The sequence below is a fragment of the Hibiscus syriacus genome, unplaced genomic scaffold (assembly GCF_006381635.1).
Source record: "Hibiscus syriacus cultivar Baekdansim isolate YM2019G1 unplaced genomic scaffold, ASM638163v2 tig00111640_pilon, whole genome shotgun sequence".
In the NCBI taxonomy this organism is placed as follows: Eukaryota; Viridiplantae; Streptophyta; class Magnoliopsida; order Malvales; family Malvaceae; genus Hibiscus; species Hibiscus syriacus.
This window is the reverse complement of record NW_024063142.1, coordinates 1,618,818-1,641,385: the sequence shown is the minus strand read 5'-3', so window position 1 is coordinate 1,641,385 and position 22,568 is coordinate 1,618,818. Positions and strand designations below refer to the sequence as shown.

Here is a 22,568-nt window from a genome sequence, read left to right as displayed (position 1 = left end):
GTTTTAATTATGCTAAAGATAAAACGGAAGAAACAACAATTACTGCAGAAGGAGGTTGCTTTAAGAAACAAACCTACCTCGCAGGACAAGACATCATGGCTTAATTCGAGCATCTTTATGTTCCTTTGGTCTGCCTTTCACATGCAGTGACGTTTCACTTTTAAAAGGGAAAAAAATTACTCTAATTGCAAAGGAAAAAAGAGAGATTCATTACAACCTAGCCCGCCTGCCTTCCCTGTAAAGCAATTTGAACACAATTTATAGGCTTTGGCCATTTCTTCCATGTATAAAAGATATATCAATTGAACTACACATGAGGTAATGATTGTGAGGATCATCCATCAAGGTTACAACAATTTTAGGCCCAGATTGCAAGGGAAGCCATCATACCAGCTCCTAGGAATAACATGAAGTAAGATACAACTTGAAGCCTAAAATTGCAGCTCATCCTCTTGCTCAGAAAATCAGCTGCAATTAGATCTACTAAAGCCATGTAAACCAGAATTCCAGCCGACAAACAGTCTAAGATGCCTTCCGTGATCAAACCTACAGGGCTGTAAGAGTTGTAGGATGAAGCGATGGCAGTTCCGATGCCAATTCCAATAGGGGTCGTCATCGCGAAAAAGCATGCCATGACTGTGGCTGATAGCGTTTTGAATTGAGCTTGGGAGATGCAGCCTCCCAGTGCAAACCCTTCAAAGAACTGATGAAACGATAATGCTGCAATTAGAGGTCTTATTGTGCATGGACTCTGGGAAACCCCTAGTGATAGGCCGATGATAACCGAGTGCGAAACGATCCCAAGCTCCAAAATCTGCTACAATCCACAAGAAACATCACATCATGAGCACAGTTCTTATAAACGATCATGATAAAAGAATGATGCAACAGTTTTTCACCACAATGACCTGGGAAACCACGACGTGCCTCACTCCGTTATCGTCGTCATCGTCTCCAGAGTCATGGTCATGTGCATGACTATGACCTTGTCCCTCACAGGCATCCTGCCCATGAGGATGACTATGTCTATGATGTGCAGCGTGTGCATGCATCCCAACAATGTGCATGCCCCCATCTTCCTCTGCCCCAAAAACCTTAACAGACGAATCCTTCCCTTCCAAAAGGGGTACAATCCCGGACTCCGAATCCGTCCCTAATAACCCTACCCGACCTTGCTTTTCCCTACTTCCTCTAGCCAAACCTTGTTTCCTGTCATAATACTGAGTCCCCAAAAATCTACGAGCAAAGTAAGCAAAGAAGCAATCATTGCAAATAAGCCTGGAAATGGAAACTTTGACCAAGGTTGTTCTGGCAAGCAAGGATCCGTGAGAGCTTCAGTACCATCCGCCAGCATGTGGACGAAGCCAGTAGCTAGAATTACGCCGGCTGCAAAGGCCTTGGCGGCAACAAAGAGGCTTCCATCAGTGCGGAGGATCCTACGGTGCTTGCCGATGAGTGGAATAGCAACGCCGGCCACACCAGCCACGAGGATCGAGGCTATAGCTATGGGCTTTAACTTCAACGCGGCTGACTCGTCTCGACAAATCTCTGGCTCCGAGGACTTACATCTTGTGTTGCTCATTGAATCGGTAATCATCTGCAAAAGGGACTCTGTTTTCCCCCCAATTAAGTAGTATTATATTATATTACCTGGTTCAATATATATATATATATAAATACATGTTACCCTGATCCTTTCTCTAATAGCACTAACATCTTTTACATTTCAATCTTTAATTTATTTAATCAATCAATATCAATTACTAAATCCCAGAAATCAAAATAAATGATTTCGTCATTTTTATTTATTTCATCGAAAGTTCCCCAATTTCCAGCAGTCAACGATCCCCAGAAACGAGAAAACAAACAAAATGTATTGAAACTTACCAGAGAATAACCTAATCTTTGATCCGGAATAATCAAGGAAAAGCATTTCCCTTATCCTGATAAAACAAGAAATAAAGAAGAAAACCCGCAATCTCTCGAGTGTTATCCTGCACTTGAAGAAGCATAAAAAGGAATAAATATTTATACAGTGATGATCGTTGGATTGTATAAAGATTGTGAAACTCTTTCAGGTTTACGTGATTAAAAGACCAACAAAAAAAGAAAATAGACGGAAGATTGATGGATGAATTATGATGTTAACATGGGAGTATTATATGGCGCGACATACGCATGCATGAGAAAACAGAGTTGGGAAGATGCAGAGAAATAAGGTGAGGGTGTCGACATTGTTTGACGAAACCGTACGTGTTCATCGAAAGAGATGGCGTGCACGGTACTAGTTACGATCGTGTGGTAACATATAAGTTCCACCATGTCGACATTTATTTCTCTGTACTAGCACGACAACATTTATTCAGCTTTGTCAATTTTTAGGATAAAATAATGGGTAAATTACACATTTAAAATCATAAGTATCTTTTTTTTGTTTAGTTTCAATCACTCAACTATTTTTATTTCCAAATCATACCTAGTGTTTCGTTTTGATCATCTATTGTTAAAAAATTAACGGTGATGTTGACCTACCACCATAAGGTAATGTCATGTCATCATTGGGGAAAAATTTAGAAAAATATCATGTCAGTAGTTATGTTAATTTTTTAACAGCAAGAGACCAGAATGAAACCAAAACATAATGTTATGTAGATTTAAAAAAAATAATAGTTGGATGACCAAAACAAAACAAAAGTGATAGATAGAGTACTAAATATGAAGATTACCCTAAACTAATTTGACCCAATTAAACGATTTTATTTTGGTTATTTAAAAAAAGGTAAAGAACACAAATGGTCCCCGACTATAAGATACTATTTCATTAAGTCATTCGACTATTAAAAGTTGTAAAATGGTCCTCTTGAGTCCCTCAACTATTAAAAGTTACAAAATGGTCCTTTGACTATATAGTGTTACTTTGTTGAGTCCCTCAAATATTAAAAGTTACAAAATGTTCATCTAACTATTCATTATGTTCCAAACTAGTAGTCCTTTTTTGCTAAAAAAGTTTATGGTATTCTGAGTTAAACATTAACATGTTGATTGTAATATAATAAAATCTAATACTAGAATCTCAAACGACTATCATATCTCAGTCATCATGTTCAGCGACGGATGCAAAGCATAACCAGGGTGGGCATTATGAATTTCTTTATATTAGTTGTCCATTTTACTATGGGTGCCCATCTTGAAAAATCAATAATTAGTAAGCGTGTGCTCACCCTAAAAAATATTTATATATCCGCCACTGATCATGTTAAGGTCCAACTTAGACAACCACCATTTTTTAATAAAAAATGATAAGTTTAGAACAAGTTTAGACCATTTTATAACTTTTAATAGCCGAGTGACTTAACAAATCAACATTCTATAGTTAGAGGATCATTTTGTAAATTTAATAGTCGAGAAACTTAATAATAGAATATTCTATAGTCGTAGGACCATTTGTGTACTTTACCCTTAAAAATTGATTTAATTATTTTATTAAAAAAATTAAACATTAACCGTTAAACTAGATAGGACAGCGGAGAAAAAATTTAATTAATAAAGAAATTTTATCACCCCTAAACTCTGATAATACTTGTACATATCACTATATTAGACAACTTTACATATATTTTTTGGTAATATTACTATATTACACTAAAAACTTTAGATATATACTCGTACATATTTTTTTATTGATAATCTATTTTTAATTTTAGAATTCATCCCGTAACACAAAATGTTCGGCAAAACCACCATTGAGGCCTTGTCTTTTACACATTTTTCAAATGCTTAAAAGTCGGAAGATAAAATATTTGCTTTGATTGGTGTTGCAATTTTCTCAATTGCACATTGTGGTTTACCTAAAATATTTGGTATCGTGTGGAACTTGCAATCCTATTATTTCATCTCGTAATGTCAAACTCCTAATGAATGTCTTCAACAACTATGTGATCATGGGACGGGAAATAAACATTAAAAGGGAAATTTTCAAATTTGGGGCACATGCTTATATAGGACGAGTGGAGCGTTTAGATGACAGACATGTTCTTCGCATGCAAATCGGTTTTCAGACAAATTTGGAATGCGGTCTTGCCCGTATACCTTGTTATATATTGTTATACCCACATGTATATGATTCATATGCATGTGCGGAAAGTGGCGCACTATATTATATTGTGCACCCAATAAAATGACTTGGGTCATTTTGTACCAATAGAAATTGCAACGATATTTAGTGAAATAATAAAGCAAACACGCCATACTAGTGATTTGGTACGAGAAAGAAGAAAAGTCGGGCATGAAAATTGAGTTAGATCTTCCTCTTGCCACTAGGATGGCAAACGGTGGGGCGCAGCGAGTGCCGGTATCTCTTCCCCATCCTTATATTCACTTATAATTTTTGTATCCACCACTTACGATGAGTAAAATTTTTAAATCCACACCCGTTTGTGTGAGTACATTCTCAAATCCACCCGACTGGATACCCATCACTCATCTCGTACTCATTTGTACTCGTCTATACCCACCAATTTAAGATAGGAGAAACGACGGTCGTCAATTCTAAAAATATTTATACCTATCATTTGATCAAATTACAAGTCATGTCCTATAAAATCTTAAAATTCACAGGTTAATATGTAAAATTATACATAAATTCATAATGATCCAAAATTTATATGGTGGGTAGTTAGTGGGCTAGCAAATGTATAACGGGAGGATGCACAGTGGATGGATGTGGCATATAGGGTCTCAAACCCATCACCTACCCACTACCTACGACGAGTATGACTTTTTACACTCGCATCCGACCACTATCTGCTAAACTTATATAGATATCGATCCAATTAAAGTGGGTATCACATGAAATCTACTAAATTATTTCCATCTACCGTCTATACTTGCGACATCCCCCTTTTTTTTAAGAAAATATATTAATTAGGAAGATCCTCCGATTAATGGAGTAATTGTTGGACTTAAATCCGGATTTTTATTTTTATCACTTTATTCTTTTCTCAAAATGATAATTTAACTTTTAATATTATTCCTATTTTAGTTATTATTAATAGTGTTATAACATTTCATATATATTTTTTAAAAAGTAAAAAAATATTCTTCAGCTTTTGCAAAACTCTCTAAAATCCTTCTAAATTTAATTATTCATATTCACTTTGATTTTTTAATGTTGAAACATTTCTTTTGTAATACCCCAAATTTTGGTTAGTGACTAAAATATAAGTTTTGAAAGTTTGGTGGCTAAAGTATAAACATTATAAAACTTTAGGGACACAAATTGTAATTTTGACAGTTATATATTTTAGCCTGTAAATGAACAGTTTAGACTAAAACAAGAATTTCCTTGGTAATCAGATTTTCGGTACGAGATTTGTGTTAAAAGCTATAAAGCGATAAAGTTCGATATATAAATCGGATAATCGGATTAAACTCAAATTTCACAAAAATTTGAAGGATGCTAGATAAAGGTTGGAAATATTATTTTCATAATTTAGAACAGTGAAATTTAACATGAGTCAGTGAAATTAAGGTCGATTTTCCATGTTAATCCAAAATTGTGAAATTTAGTGACTAAATTGTAATTTTCAAAAAAATGCAAGGGAAAAGGTGGAAAGTTGATTTTTATTTGTTCATATTTGACTTTGGAATATTAAAATGGAAGATATTCCAATGGTAAGTTGAAATTATCATGTTTCATTAAGGGCAAACTGATAATTTCACATTAATTGAATTTTACATTCATTTATATTAGATAAAGCCGAGTGTAATATGATATTAATTGAATAAAAAAACAGAAATTTACAGCATCTTCCAGCCCCAAAACGTGAACCACCATAGCTAGGTAAGAAAAAAATTATTTCATTTTTAAGCTTATTCGATTGATTTTTGGATTAAGCTATTAGATATAGAATTAATCTACTTGAAATTCTCTATCATTTGGTATAAATAGTTCATGGAAAATATGTTTGGATGATGATGTTCATGATTATGGTTCATGAATAACATGTTCGATTTTGAAGAATTAAAGGATGGTATTTATGTTATTAGTGTTGTAGAATAATTTACAAGCCTTTGTGATGATTAAAATCAAGTAGAAATGCTTATAATCAATTTGGTCAAGTTAGGGTTTATGGAAATTGGTTGAAATTGGATTTAATTTGATGTTATGATGATTGAAATTGCATGAATTTGATCATAGGAGATTGAATTCATGCTTGAAATTCAATAAAAATCAAGTCCACGTATATTAATTATATTCTTCCATAGGGGAATAAATTTGGGGGAAATGTTATAAATTTTCCTATGGTCTAGAATTGATATTAGAAGTGTTTTATATGATTTGGAGATCAATTTGGATTAATTTGGAATCTTGAGATAGTAAAAGGGCTAATAATTTATAAGTTTTGAGAATTGTAGGATATTATTGCATAAATGTGATAATTGTAGTTCAATGTTGAATTTTAAGTTAAATAAGTAATTTGGGATCAAAGTGCAAATTTGGATAAATTTGGTGATGGAATTCAAATAGTCACAAAAGTTGAGACTTAATTGTGAATTTTCAAATATGATGGTATTATTTTAGTATGAAATTTCAATGCTGAAAATTTATTTCAGCATGTTGATTTTTAAGTTTAAATATTGGATTTGGGATCAAATTGCAATATTATTAAGTGGGTGGTTGAATTTGAAAAGTCTAAGGAAATAGAGAATAAAATTGCAAGTTTTTGAAGGTTAAAGTATTGAATTGAGTATATATTTAAGTTGCTGGAAATTTTAGTAATTAATATGCAATGATCATAATGATGAAGGATCATTATGAATTTAATGGAAAAATTAAGGTGAATTCTAGAAAGAATTCATAATTAGTGGCTTGATTGTGCAATTGGAAAAAGTTAAAGAATTGATGAAGGAAATAAATATTTATGGAATCGAATGAGCATATTTGAGAAGTTTGAAATTTTGATGGAAAACATGATTTAATTTTATATCGATTTAAGTGTCAATTTTATTTCTATTGAATTTTATATTTAAGCTTAGATTATGTTAGTTCGATACTAACATATAGTTTGAATAATTTATATTATTTTATGGAGTCGTCAGACCACGATAAATCTAGTGATTTATGTAATTTGAAAGGGAAGGAAAAGTACGACATTGAGAAGATTATCGTAGAGAAGATTCGATAGCGAGGCAAAGGTGAGTGCATATTTAATTTATATTTATGTTATCGAACGAACATTGGTTTGCGATGAGCCAGTGACGGAGTTACTACGGTAAGAAGTGACTCCTAAATAATATGTGATTTGTGATTCATGCGTATATGTTCATTTGGTAAGCTAATAGAATTATGGAATAAGCTAAGGATGCTAATTAAGGAAAACTGCCTAGAAATTATGATTCAAACAGTAAGTTTAAAAACCCACCATAAATTATAAAGAAGTGATTAGAGGATGATATCTATACCATTGGATTTGTATATCAATTTAGTTTCATTTAAAACAAATGGATATTGATTTCGAGGAGTATACAAAAATATATGAATTTTTAATTAAGGATACGTCAGAAAACAGAACAGCAGATTCTGCTCAAAAAAGCTTTTGTAAGTCAACTTTGAAAATTCACTATAAATTGTACAAGTTGAACTAGAATGATTGCTTTATATAGTTACGTATTCGAGTCTAGTTTCCATTAATACAAGTGGAATAATTTTTAAGTATATTGATTAATACAAAATAATATTTCTTTGAAGATTGTAAAAACTGTCAGATTATGAAATTTCAATAAATTATGTAGTTAAAGTAATTGAAAGCAAATTATTAAATCTAAACCTTAGTGAGACTTATATTTTGACTTATAAATAAAGCTTCAAAGTGAGTACAGTTTGTTTGTTTAGTTATTCTGATTGAGGACGATTTGTGATAAGTCAACCTCGTACTATTTAAAGTATGTTTCTATTTTAAATACATATTATTTACATAATGTTTATATAAAGTTTTATGAATGATTTAGGGTATGAACTGTCCAAATTCATGTTTTATGATGATGAATTAAAAATAATTTTAATTTTTAAATGTTGATTATTAAATGATTATGATATGATTTAAAAGACCATTGTATTTTGCATTGAGAGTCGCACGTACATTTGGCATGCCATTAAGCTGAGTTCAGTCAAGTTAAGTTATGGTACATTCGTGTACATTATGATCTGCACCGTTGGTGCCTATGTTATGATTTTCACTTGGGAGTGCATCTTATGATGATTATTACAATTGGCACTGTGAAGTGCCCAGTGCGCACCTTATGTTCAACTCACGTACCTTGTATTCTCTTACATATACATTGGGCTATAAAAGAATTGACCTCGAATTTGAAGGGTAAGTCCTCTTAGTTCATATTCTAAAGCTTGCTTGGATTGGGTTTGTTTATTTTATTTGGGAAGAAGGTAATCACAGGCATTTTAGGGGATGATTTGTTTGACTGATGCAATTGTAAATAATATAAGCGAGGCTGTTAAAATTAAACTGTATAGGTGTTGCATGAATAGGATGAATGATGTAAATAGGCGGATGTGCCTAGATTGGGGACTAATCTAGTGTTTTGGAAAGTTTCTTGTAGCAACTTTGCTGCTTTCTTTTGGATGAATAGAATTTTACTTATCCAAAAAAAATATATGAAATGAAAGTTCTGAAGAATGTTCGAATAAAAACTATGAATTATTTTATGATATTTGATGATGATTTATATGATTTTTCAAGTTTTCAAGAAGAAAACGGTTTAAATAGCTCGGTTTGAAAGTTCTAATGGTTTATTTAAATTATTGTTTTATGTTATAATACTTTATGAATTTTATGTTTTATATCAATTTAGTTATATTACTGTCTCACTAAGTTTTTCTTAGCACGTGATGATTTTCATGCGTAAGTACAGATAGAGAAATGAGCGTGAAGTGAGGAGCCTCTTGAACCTCTTTTAAGAAAATCATTCATAATATCAGTATCAGTAAGGCATCTTATCTTTGACTTATTAGTGACATGAATATTATATATGTATGTTGATTTATCGGATTTGTTTTCCAATGGTATGTAATAGTAAATTAGGGTCATTTTATTTTAGTTAGTCTATTTATGTTCATATTTATGAATAAATAGTTTATATATAATTATGTGAGAATTGTTGTTGGTGCTGCTGTTTCTGGACCATCCTCATAATTCTCGTCCTCGCGTTATTAGTAGCCGTAACCGGTTCCCTCTTTTACGTACTTTACCGTCCTCATCGACCTTCATTTATACTCGCTTCCCTCCGTATCCACCGCTTGAACTTAACGACCACCGCCGACTCCTCCTCCTCCCATCTCTCAACCGTCTACAACCTAACCATTTCCTCCAAAAACTCAAACTCACACCTTTCCTTCTCCTACGACCCATTCGTGGTTTCATGCGTATCGAGCAACATCGACGTTTTTATCGGCAATGGATCATTACCGGCTTTCGTCAGTGACAGCAAAAACGAGACGATTTAAAAGTTTTTTTTTTTTTCAAAGTAGTATTTGTTATAAATACTTTCAGACAATGAATGTTAAATCAACTAACGTTGCTTTAACTCGTGACCTCAAAAAATAATAATTCCTTCAATCAGGTGAGTTGTATTTTCTTAAAAGTTGAATGATAAACACATAATCTTACTAATAATACTGTAATTGTGGTGTAGTTAAGTAGTTAAGCATAAAGTAATATAGGATTTGGCTCGTTGACAGGAGGAAGACAGTGAAAGTGTGAAGCGGCGTGGAGGGTTATAACTGGTTTCAACTCATGCTTTGGTTTTTTCAAGCACACGATTGTGCTTCGACATTGGATGGTGAGCAGTTCAATCATATATATAAAAAGATGAATTAATAAAATTTTATAGGTAAAAATAAATTATTAATAAAATATATAAAAAAATACATATTTATTATATGAAAATTTAAAATTTTGAAGTCACGATCTCCCTAGTCCCTACCATCCTTCTGAGCGAATCCACAATTTTACAGCCATTACAGTAGGGTCTGCAATCTGTCCGTAAAACACTAAAATCAAAAGCAACATCATTTTTAAGAGATAAGTCTATCAAGAAATTGAATCAATGAAGAAGCCTTGTAAAAGAACATATCTTGAAATTCCAAATTGAGTTCAGAAACCAGCAAAACTGGCCAGCATTGTGAGAAAAGTGCCATTGATGGCATGGAACGAAGAACGACCTGTGATCGGAGTGTATGAGGAGGAGAAGAGGCGAGCGGCTGTAGTGTTTGTAAGTTAGGGATTTTGGTTACAAAGGAGAGGATAGAAAGATGAGTTTATTATTAGTAACAAATGACTATAATATTTAATGCTTTACGGTACAGGGTTTATATAATCCAAATTAACATCAAACTTTTAACTAATACGAACAACCACTTAACTAATTATTATTATATCTAATTACATTCTAACAACCACAAGCATCAACATCTCACCGCAATTAGGCAAGCAAGAAACAAGTAGGGGAAACCAAGTCCAATAAACAAGGATCATCACCAAAATCTCGACACCAAAAAAAATATGAAAGATTGTGCAAATAGATTGGTCCTAGCAAAACACACCTCAGGATAAAATGTCCAATGCTGGTAACTAATCAAGAATCAAACTTCATCTTCCTTTAAACACTGGTACAAAACAGCAATGCTATAATGCAAAGCAAAATGTCTGTCCCATCCCATGTTTTTTTTGTCTTTTCAAAAATACTCACTTTTGAAAACTCATCTGCAAGTTTTCTGTGATCTTTGGAGACCTTCGAGATAGAGTAGTGTTTGAGATAATACCCAGTAAAGAAGTTGTGGAGATATGCAGCCAAGCTAAGCCTGGATGGTTTGCTACAAAGGCATATTGGACAGCCAGATTCAGCAAAGGAAGTGCTCCTCCAGGGTGTTGTTGACTCCATTCAGTGTCGTCATAGATCTTTCCTTGTATGGATAATCCATAGATCTACTGATTTTTTCGAGGCTTTCGAGCACTGCTTGGGAAATATACCTCCGTCTTTGTAGTTGGGCAATGATTATGGCATGATAAAGAAAATAGGTGCTAGAAATTTACTTTCACCAATGGCTCTTACTTAATCAGTGTAATTGTAAATACTAGCTGTAATTTGTAATTAACACTATAACTTAAAAAGACATTCATAATCATAATCTCCCTCCTCCAACCTTCAATCCAATCCAAACCAATCCAATCCAAAACTCTCGTACAAAAAAATGGGTTTTGGTTCATAAGCCCATAGATGGTGGGATAGGGCTTCATTTTTGGATCAGAGAACAAAAAATAAAAATCGTTTCACACTTCTGAATAGTTTCAGTAGACAGTAGAAAAGAATATCCGATACTCGGCTCTTCTGATTCGTCTTGAAAATGGAATATTAAGAAGCTAAAGTCCTCTCTTTTGTTCCTTAAACCCCAAGCAGACGCACCTGTCTCATCTCATGTCCGGTTTCCACTTTCTAACGGCATCTTCTTCTTCACTTCGTTTCTAAGCTTTACTTATTTCAAGGTAAATACTTTTTTCTCGTTTTTATTGGTTCTTTATATGTTTTATTAATTGGATGGTTTGAAATGATTAGTTGTCCTCAAATGAGAAAGTTAACTACTTTTAAACTCCTGGGTCTTTAAGATTAATGTTTTTTCAGGTGGGTTTACTTGAATGATCAACTATGCCAGCTTAAATGCTTGGTTTTTTGTGCTTTGTAGGAAATTGTGTTGAACGCGGATATTTGTATGAACTTGTAGCTGTAGTGGTTGCTAGAATTTCGGGTTTAACAATTTAAATTGTCTTTTTATTTGACAATAGAAAATTTTCAATAATACAGGATTGAAGTATATTGCCTTTAAGCCTGAAGAGCATTTCCCTTGGTTTTAGAACTAATTTTGGACCATATTGGTATTTGGCAGGTGCATTTGCAGATTGTTGGTTAGAATCAAACAGTAAAAATGGCACATTTGCTTTCAACTTCTTTCTCGATAAAGATCTCCTCTAGCAACAGACCTTTTGGTCAACCTCTGAATCAGGTTCGAGCCACACTTCCTAACTCGTTTACCATTAAGACTTCCAAGCTGCCCTTCAAAAGACTTGTTTCGAAAGGAGATAGAGAAAGAAAGAGTTGTGTGGTTCTTGCAACTGCTGCCCCTGTAAGCAAAGAAGTTTCAGCTAATCCTAGGTCTGGTTCTGATGGGTCCTCGAGTGATTCTTGGAAGCCTCAGCGGGTCATGGTTATAGGCGGAGATGGCTACTGCGGTTGGGCTACAGCCCTTCACTTGTCCAACAAAGGTTATGAAGTTGCAATTGTGGATAGCCTTGTCCGACGGCTCATGGACCACCAGCTTGGTCTCGACTCCTTGACTCCCATTTCCTCCATCCATAACCGGCTCCGTTGTTGGAAAGCTATCACTGGGAAGACAATTGAACTTTATATTGGTGACATTTGTGACTTTGAGTTCTTATCTGAAACCTTCAACTCATTTGAACCTGATGCTGTTGTCCATTTTGGAGAGCAGCGCTCTGCCCCATACTCGATGATTGATCGATCAAGAGCTGTGTTCACTCAGAAAAATAATGTCATTGGAACACTTAATGTTCTTTTTGCAATAAAGGAATTCAGAGAACAGTGCCATCTTGTGAAGCTTGGGACAATGGGAGAGTATGGAACTCCAAACATAGATATCGAAGAGGGTTATATCACAATTACTCACAATGGAAGGACTGATACTTTGCCTTATCCGAAGCAAGCAAGTTCCTTTTATCATCTCAGTAAGGTTCATGATTCAAATAATATAGCCTTCACTTGCAAGGCTTGGGGGATCAGAGCCACTGATCTGAATCAAGGAGTGGTTTATGGGGTAAAGACCGATGAGACTTCAATGCACGAACAGCTGTGTAACAGGCTTGATTATGATGGAGTATTTGGAACCGCATTGAACCGGTTTTGTGTTCAGGCTGCTGTTGGTCATCCTCTTACGGTTTACGGGAAAGGAGGCCAGGTGAATATCCTCTTTCAAATCTCTACTAAAGCATTGATAGCTTACACATTTTGTTTATTATTCGGTTTTAATAAATCTACAGTCCACTATTAACTGAATTGGTTTTCATTAACCTAATGTTTACTTTGTTACTCTTGTATCTGTATGCAATGCAACATACATTTTGGCAGAGACATGGAATGTTTTACCACACACACAAGACGTGTGTGTCTGCGTGTTAAATAAAGCTTGAAATTCCTAGATATGTTTAGCTGTAATCAGACGATGGTGATTTTCCTGCTTGCGTATATAACTCTTTCTCTCATGTTTTATTTCTAAATTCAGACTAGGGGTTACCTTGATATAAGAGACACAGTTCAATGCGTGGAACTTGCCATTGCAAATCCAGCAAAACCTGGTGAATTTCGGGTCTTCAATCAATTCACGGAGCAGTTTTCCGTCAATGAACTGTCTTCCCTTGTAACAAAAGCAGGAAAGAAGCTTGGACTTGACGTGCAAACCATATCCATGCCCAACCCAAGAGTTGAGGCAGAGGAACATTACTACAACGCAAAGCATACTAAACTCATTGAGCTTGGACTCGAACCACATCTCCTCTCAGACTCTCTTCTTGACTCATTGCTCAACTTTGCTATCGAGTTCAAGGATCGTGTTGACACAAAACAGATTATGCCCAGTGTTTCTTGGAAAAAAATTGGGGTGAAGCCACATACCGTGCCAGCTAATTAGGTGGTCAACAATAAGAGGAAGTCCTTGTTCATCTTGTTGTACCTTTCGTAGATGGTGCTGCAGCCCTTTTGACTTTTCATGTCAAAGCATGGTCTGTAATGTGCAATCGAAATATAGACTTCGTTATAAATGGATCGAACATGAGAGAGTAATATTGCTCCAGTTCTTGAGTCCTGACATTTTGGCGTAGGAACCTGTTGAATGTGAGCCTGTTTCGTATTTAGTTGCTTATTATAGCTTGATAGGCTGGAAAATAACTGTAATATGTCCAAAACTTCAGGTATTCTGAAAATTCGCTATAAGCCGTTGTTATTAGTAATCTGACGCGACCGAATTTCCATATTGTTAACCTCTTGCTTCTCGTTTGTACTTTGGTAATACATGAACCGCTGGCATCGTCGACGAATACGAGCAAAAGTTTGTTGCATAATCATATGGTTGAAGTCATTATTAAATTTGTAGTGATTTTTCATTACAGATTTGTCCCTGGGGAAGGGGGATATAATGTGTGCTGTGCAGTTGTCCCTTTCGTATCAACATCCATGTTCGAGTGTCTAGTATATTCTACTGGATATCCTGAGCCAAAACCCCATCGATTTACTTGTTTTCTCGCTCAGTTTTTGGTTATGGGAAAACCACTCTCCCTGTGAACATGTTAATCCCAGAAAGGTAAATGCAAATGGTAAAGAAAAGGAAACAAATAAAACAACAGAAAATTCATAGAGTCCAGTTGTATCGCAGGCTTCGAACAATATCATTTCATTTTACCATTAAGGTCATTTGATAAGTTCATCGTATTTGTATGTGTTTGTTTGTGGGAAATGGGAATAAGTCAAAAAGATTAGTACTTCAACAGTAGAATAAATCATTTGTGTTTCTCTGCTTTTGCTTCCCAGTGTGATGTAAGCTCGACTCTAAGCAACAATGAGGGGGCCATTGCTCAAAGTATGATCCGGGGGAGGTATTAACTGGAGAGGATTGTGAGCCATAAAAAATGGGTCTAAACCAAAGTATTGGGACCGATTAGGTATGAAAATTTTAAAAATATATATAAATTGGACAATACTAATAAGAATAACAACATAAATACAAGTGGGAAGCCCAAAAAAGAAAGCCAAAGAAAAACCATGACTTCACCCCATAAAAGAAAAAGGGAAAAAGAAAACAAAAGAGGTGAGGAACTGATAAAGCACTTAAAGATGCTTTTTTTTCTCTCTCCCAACTTTTAGACCAAGTTTTTAACCTAAAACCCAACCATTAAGGAACTTTCAGTGGGGTACTTGAGTTTCCGATTTCTTATTACTTCCTTTTTTAGGTTTTTCTTCCATCCCACGTAGAGAATCAGGAGATTCTTTTTACATTAGGCCGCAAAGATTCTAGGCGAGGTCCATTGGTGGGTAAATCAAACACACTCGCATGGCATGGCTCCCATTTTCGTAAATTTTAAGTGTTCGAAAATGAGAGTCCAATAGTGGCTGTGATTTGTGGGTTGGTGTTGTCTTTTCCAAACCCAAAGGAAAGTGATTTCACCTCATTTGACATTTTGACTTCAAGGGGGTATTTTAGTTTTTAATTCATATCAACACAAGTGATCGAATGTTAGATTCGTATAGAGAGAGACCCTTCTTATCTGTCTAAACATTTGTATGAAATGAAATTATGAGGTCGTTGAACTGATCTCGGAATATTGTCCGATAGGTTGGTGACAACTTGGGGCCATGTCTTTGCCTTCAAATATGCTAAAAACCACAGCTTTTTCACCTCATCACTGTACTTGTTTAAGAATCTGGAATTCTGGGTTGGTTCACACCTCATTTGCAAAGTGTTCTTGGGATCATCAAAACCCTTTTTTTTATAGCCATTAAAGACTTCGTCAAAGATCTACTTTTTGAGTTTAAAGCACAATTTCCAGACAACTAGCCCTAGGTATTGCTTGAACCCAGAAAAAAAAGGGGTTTTCAAACCGATTAAGAAGAATTGTTGAAACGATCACAATGAAATCTGTGGAGGGAATCATGCAGAAAAGAGCCGTGTAAGAATTTCCCAGGATTCCCTCCCCCCCCCCCTTTTTCTTTATAATAATTGGAAGAATATTGTCAGATTATGCGTCCATGCCCCTCTTTGATTGGAGCTCGTCATTGTCAGTTAAAAAGCATCACTAACCCAAAATTAAAACCCAGATCACATATTAACCATTCTTTTTCATCCAGAACCTATCTGGAACAAATTTCAACGGCTCTGATTGCTCAATAATTGGCAAATGGACCGCCACCTTTAATGGGTCCCATTCCACTCATTGCTCACTGTACTACTAACTCAGATCAAACCGAGTTCCCTGAAACACCATAACTCCCACTCCTCGAATTCATCGAAGGAAATAGAGAAAAATAGGAAATTTTCACACATACAGTACAATTTCATTCACTGGATTTATGTTCATCGACTTGCAAAGAAGTTACGGTGATAATAATGACAAGGAAAACCCAGATTTAATAAAGCATAAAAATGGCAGCTTGTTCTTTTCTTAATGCTATTAATGTATGTATATCATACCCAGAGAGCGCCAACTTCTACGAGCTTCGGGACGAGGTGTCCACTAAGGTGGAGAGCCACCAGGGATTCGAGCCCGCCGATGCACGTACCACCAATGAACACGGCCGGTGCAGGATTCCGGAAGGAGAGGCCGTCGTGAGCAGGCGGAGTAGGGAGGTAAGCGATCTCATGGTCATCGAGTTCGATGACGGTAGGGTGAACCCCGATGGTGGCCAATAGCTTTTTCATCACGTGACACATGCAACAGGAGGACTGACTGAAGACGATCACGGGGTTCTCCGATATCAACCTCCTGATTCGTGCCTCCGTTGGTTCCTCCTCGTCTATGGAAAAGCCGCCTCCACTGATGGCGGTGGCGGTGCTCATGGGGATGTTTTTCGAGGTAGAAGAAGGAGGCGGCGGCGGCGGTAGCGGACTTAGATCAAGCTGAACAACGTCACTTGACCAGCTCCTTAACCTTTGCATCGCCAAAACAAAAATCTAGGAAGGCTTTTCTGTGATTATAGTAATGTCAACGAGGAAAAAACTAATGGGATAAGGGACTTAAATACTCATATATAACAGAGAGAAAGAGAAAGCTCCTTTTGCTTTGGTTATGGTTGCTTACATCATAAAGTACTATGTTACGTAAGTCTTTTATTAAAGGAAGTGAATTTTAATTTTAATTTAAATTGAAACAATTTAAATTATAAAAACTAAAATATACCAATTATCTTCCGATTATATAATATTTTTTTATAAATCTCTTAATTATTAAAAATTTAAAAAATAGTTTCTCGATTATATTGAGTTGCTTTGTTGTGTCCCTTGATTATTCATTATGTTTCACTCTGTTAAAAAGTTAACGGTCATCTGAGTTGGAAGTTAACATGTTGACTGATATATGAGAGTCGCTTGAGAATATGATATCATATCTCAGCCAGTAAATCAACGTACAACTTACACTACCGTTAATTTTTTAACGGAAATAGACAAATTGATGGATCGTTTTATAACTTTTAATAATCAAATATATATAAATAAAGTAATCTAGTGAGGAGACCATTTACATATTTTATCCGATTATAAAAATTTGATCCACAATATTTTTAACTTTGAGTAGTACTCATCGAGTAATTTGTGTGTTCTGTTTTGTTTTGGTCATGGCCATGTGCATGTGGGTACGCACGATATTTGAATTTTTCAAAAGCAAAGATTAGAAAGGGAAGTGATGGCGTGGGTTGGATATTTGTGAAGATGACAAGAGTATAGGTAATATTGTAAATATTACAAGTGGATTCTTTTGATGAGATTTTAACAAACTTTGCTTACCCGAAATGAGATGGGGGGAAGTGTTTTTAGATTTTTTTCTCTTAATGTGTTAAATTTTTTTAACCATGTCATTTATATTTTATATTAGGCTTAATATAAAAATAAATATTTAAATTATATTTAAATATTTATTTTTAGCGTTTAAAGAATTTTTTTTATAAAAAAAATGTCTAATATTTCTTTCGTTACACTTTTAGGTGCACACTGTTAAAAAAATCATTACGTGACATATTATTTTTTTATTTTTTAAAAATAGGTGACTAATGTCTATCAGGGCAGTAGCAGGGTTTTCGGAGGCCATGTATAAATTTTTATAAAGGGATCCCTATTTTCTAGATATATTCGATTTCGAGACAACAATAGTGGTATTTTTTTACAAACGCCGCGATAGATCTATCTATAATGGCGTTTTATCAATAAAGCCGCAATAATAATGTTTTTTTTATAAAAAAAGTCGCAATAGGTCCATCTATAGTGGCGTTTATTGAAAAAACGCCACTATATATATACTTTTTTTAGGGCCCATTTTTTAGGCCCTGTGCGGTCTCGTAGTTCGCGCCGCCCTAGCCACGACCCCTGATGTCTATTATGTTATAATTTTAGGTGTCTACCGTTAAAAAAATTTGAACGTGATAAGTGTTATTTAACGATTTTTTTTAACGGTGTACACCTAAAAATTACGTAGAAAATATTAGCATTTATTTTTAATAAAAAATTCTTAAGAAACAAGACGTTAATTTTAAATATAATTTAAAAACTTTTTTTATTTTAAACTTCTATATATTTTTAAATCGACAATAAATATTTTTGGGTTTCTTTATAATTTTCAAATAAATTAATTAAAAATTATTATTTGTGAATTTGTGTACAAAACACTCAACATTATTAAGAGGTGGATGAAATAATAAACGATTAGAAGGGGTGCATTACACGTACCGAGGCAAACGAGTGAGTGGGAGAACACATCGTGCGTCACAATTATACGGTAGTTCCGAAATACTGGATAATTGCCGGAACAGTCACATGGGATGATTGCTGACCGTAGTAACTGACACCAGTTACGTTACCTTCACCTGCCACGTGGAACCCAAAGCTCTCACGTACTCTCCTCCCGTGTAAATATAATCTTATTTGTTATTTAAATTTAAAATTTAATATATAAATAAATTTAAATTATATTCAAAATTAATTTTATATGTTTAAAAAAAGTTTGTTAAAAATAAATATTTAATGTTTCTTCGTAACACTTTTAAGTACATGTGATGTGATAATCATTAAAAAACAATGTTTTTTTTTCATATTTTATATAATTTTTAATTATAGTAGTAAAAACTGAATTTTATCCCGAATAAAAAATACATTCATAATTTAAGTTGAATCTTACATATAAAAATGTGAAAATATTGTTTGGTTCAAGAACATGTAAGATATGAGGTTTATATAGAAATTTGTCCTCATGAATGATTAACAAAATCATATAACAAAATTTATGTATAAAATAATAACACCATTAGTTGTTGCTACTAAAATAATCATATAAATTAGTTTAAAAATAATAATATAAATATTTTTATAAGTTATATAATTATACAATTAGGTTCGCATAAAAATCTAATTAATCATATTCAATAAATAATACATTTATATATTAATAAAATAATTTTAATTTGTGTTACAATTTTTTTTGAACTTAAAATTAAAAAAACAAATATTTAAATAACTTAATTAACATAAACCTTAATAATAAATATTAATCTAATGGGATTTAATAATAATATATAAATAGATTCATTAGATATAAAGATGGTTTAAAAAGGTTAAGAAATAACCATTTTAGCTTTTATCCTATTTTGTTAAGAAACATAACATAAATACTCCAATATTCTTATATAAACTAACAACATTAGGCTATTCAACTTATTGAATTAATACGTATTAAATTATATTATTGATCCCTATAATTTCATTTTTTAAAGTATATTTTTAAAATTATGTTTTTAGGGAAAGCTCTCAATGTGAAATATACTTCAATATGTACCGTCACATCAGTCGAATCTAGGGAAGGCACTCCATGTGAAACGCGCATTCTTGCCACATAAGTAAGGCGTGTTATAGGAAAGACGCCTTCTTATCTTGATTTCAGGAATGAGTGCTAATACGGTGTTTTTTTTATTTTTTTGGATATTTTTTTTATAAAATCGCCTTCGTTTTGTGATTTTAGAGAGATTTATAATTTTTTAATATATATATATATATAATTACATAATATACATAAGATAATGATGTTTTTTTAACGGAGGCCACAATCTATGCTCACAAGTGTAACGAAAAACATTAAACATTTATTTTTAGCGAAAAAATCTTTAAATACCTAAAGTTAACTTTGGATATAGTTTAAGTACTCATTTTTGCATTAAGCCGAAAATTAGTTGTTTAGCATTTAGTTCAGGTCAAAGTATGTATTTAGTTGCTTAATTATTTATAGAGTTTCGTTTTAGTTATTCAATTATTGCCTTTTAAAATCATACATAATTTTACATTTTGATTTCATTTTTTATTTGTCTTTTAAAAAATTAACGTTGATATTAATTACATATAAAAAAATACACAAAATGGAATGGTTAGTTTAGCGTGTAATTTTTTTTTTATCTAAAAACATTATTAAAAGTAGTATTATTGTAGTTGGTACTAGGGTTGTAAATGAAATGAGATCGATCGCGAGCTACTTAAGATCGACTTGGTCAAAGCTCGATAAATGTTGAACTTGAATGGACTCTACTCGAGCTCGAGTTCTTAACGAGTCGAAACAAGCTACTTGATACTCGGCTCGAAAAGTTCGTGAGCATCTCAAAAATATAATATATTAATATTTTATTTTTAAAAAATAAACTATTAATAATATTAACATTTATGTGTTGATTTAAAAAAACAGTATAAGGTTTTTCTGTATTTAAGGTTTAGATTATAGTTTGAGGATTTAATCGAGTTAAATTTGAGATTTTTTTTATTTTTCAAGCTTTTACGAGTTTCAGTTCATAATTTTGATTTCGAGTTCGAGTCAAGTTTAAAAATTTTAGGCTCATGAGTTTTCAAGTCGAGTTGAATTTTATTTCAAAATATTTAAATCAAATCAAACTAAACAATATTCAAACTCGACTCGACTAATTTTAAAACCCCAGCTGGTACAATGGAAAGCAGTCCAACGCAGAAGGCAACGGTGGGAAGAAAGGATAGCTAACGTGCAGCGAGCACTGATTGGGAATTGGCGCCGGTGGGGGGAATGGACCCCCACTGGCATGACATAATCATTTGAAACAAAGTTACACGGTACACGTCATTGTGGCGTTCCCGGCATGACACGTGTAGGCTGTGTTTAACTTTCCTTCAGGCGTGGAGGGCTGTGGGGTTGGCGGGGAGAGACACCAAACGTGGGGGCCTCACACCTTTCGGGTCTCAAATCTACGGCCAATAATTAAATGACACGTGCAATTTCGGAATGCTGGGATTAGTAAAATTAGATGATTTAAGCTTATCACATAATTCGTGTTATTGACTAATAATATTTATCTATATTATTTTTTAAGTTGAATTTTTACTTATTTCTTATATGTAAATTAGATTCATATAATTATTTTAAAATTATTTTAAAAGTTATGGTTTTCATTCACTAAAACTACTTATAATGTAGTGAACCTAATATATCAAATAATTTTTTGAAATTAGGGTCTGTGGGAGTAGGATCCCACCATTATGAATATGTGGTACTGTAAACTGTAAAGGAAGGGGCCCCCGGAGGAGTCCCGAGTGAAGGAGCACCATCGACGGTGATAAAAAATAAATAAATAGGAGATTGAGATGGTGGTGTCTACCACAATTTTGATGAGATAAGCAGAAGGGATTGGCGTCAGATCACCTTTGAAATTGGAGTCCCCTACTTAACCCCCCCCCCTTCTCCTTTCTCTTTAATTATTTTCTTCCTACTTTCTTTTCGTTTATTTTGGTTTACGTCAATAACTAGCTTTTTTATAAATCACTTAGGGTTCGTTTAGTTCACGGAATGTAAGATTATCAGTGGGAATAAAAGATTACCAGGGAATAGGATTACTGGGAATGTTATATTTTTTGTTTGGTTGGTTTAGCATGAATGTAAGATTATCATATTTGGTTAAAGAAATAAAAGATTATTGGAATGTACATTTAATTAAATTGTCCTTATTATATATTTGTTTTTTAACAAGTTGGAAAATATTTATATATTTTCTTTAAAAATTTAAATTCATAAAATTTATATAATTTTTTTATAAAATTGAAAATATAAAAAAGTTTAATGAAAGGGTAAATTTTTATTTTAATCTCTGAACTTAATATAAAATTTTAATTATAGATTTTTTTTTGTAAATCTAAAATAGTTTAAGGATAAATTTTTAATTTAACATTTGTAGAATTTTTATTATTCAATGACAGAATAAGGATATTTTTTAAATGAATTTTTTTAAGGGCATTTTAGTCCAAAACGCCGGTAATCCAACAATACCTAAGGAAATGGAGGTAATGATATTTCCGGTAATATATCCAAAAAAATCCACTATTGGTAATGTGAGATTATCGGGAATGATATTGCCGGCAAACCAAACGGGGGAATGTGGATTACATTCCCATGGGAATCTCACATTCCCCAACCAAACACACCCTTAATCACTCGCTTTTAAACGTTTTAATGTTTTAGTAACCCACATATGAGCTTCTTCAATTTGATTATTAAACTTTTGAAATATAATTATTTAAGTCACTCTATCTTTAATTATTTAACAGCCTAAAAATGATGCAAAATACCTCTTAAAACTTTTGATAAATTTATGAAGAATTGTTCGAACTTCCGTTTAAACCTGGATTTTTGGACTTTATTTGATTCATCAATGTTTAAATATTTAAT

The 22,568-nt window shown here is 33.4% G+C and overlaps 2 protein-coding genes and 1 pseudogene across 2 annotated transcripts; 1 reads left to right on the top strand and 2 right to left on the bottom strand.

Moving 5' to 3' along the window:
* Positions 1–246: 246 nt before the first annotated feature.
* On the bottom strand, positions 247–2,121 carry LOC120166468 (annotated as a pseudogene).
* A 9,270-nt stretch (positions 2,122–11,391) lies between these two features.
* On the top strand, positions 11,392–14,113 carry LOC120166510 (UDP-sulfoquinovose synthase, chloroplastic-like). The gene is made up of 3 exons (XM_039175771.1): positions 11,392–11,558; positions 11,957–13,042; positions 13,367–14,113. The coding sequence occupies exons 2-3, from the start codon at positions 11,996–11,998 to the stop codon at positions 13,769–13,771; spliced, it is 1,452 nt and encodes a 483-aa protein (XP_039031702.1). The 5' UTR covers positions 11,392–11,558; positions 11,957–11,995; the 3' UTR covers positions 13,772–14,113.
* A 1,719-nt stretch (positions 14,114–15,832) lies between these two features.
* On the bottom strand, positions 15,833–16,826 carry LOC120166511 (glutaredoxin-C6-like). Its single transcript, XM_039175773.1, has one exon. The coding sequence runs from the start codon at positions 16,787–16,789 to the stop codon at positions 16,319–16,321; it is 471 nt and encodes a 156-aa protein (XP_039031704.1). The 5' UTR covers positions 16,790–16,826; the 3' UTR covers positions 15,833–16,318.
* Positions 16,827–22,568: the final 5,742 nt, after the last annotated feature.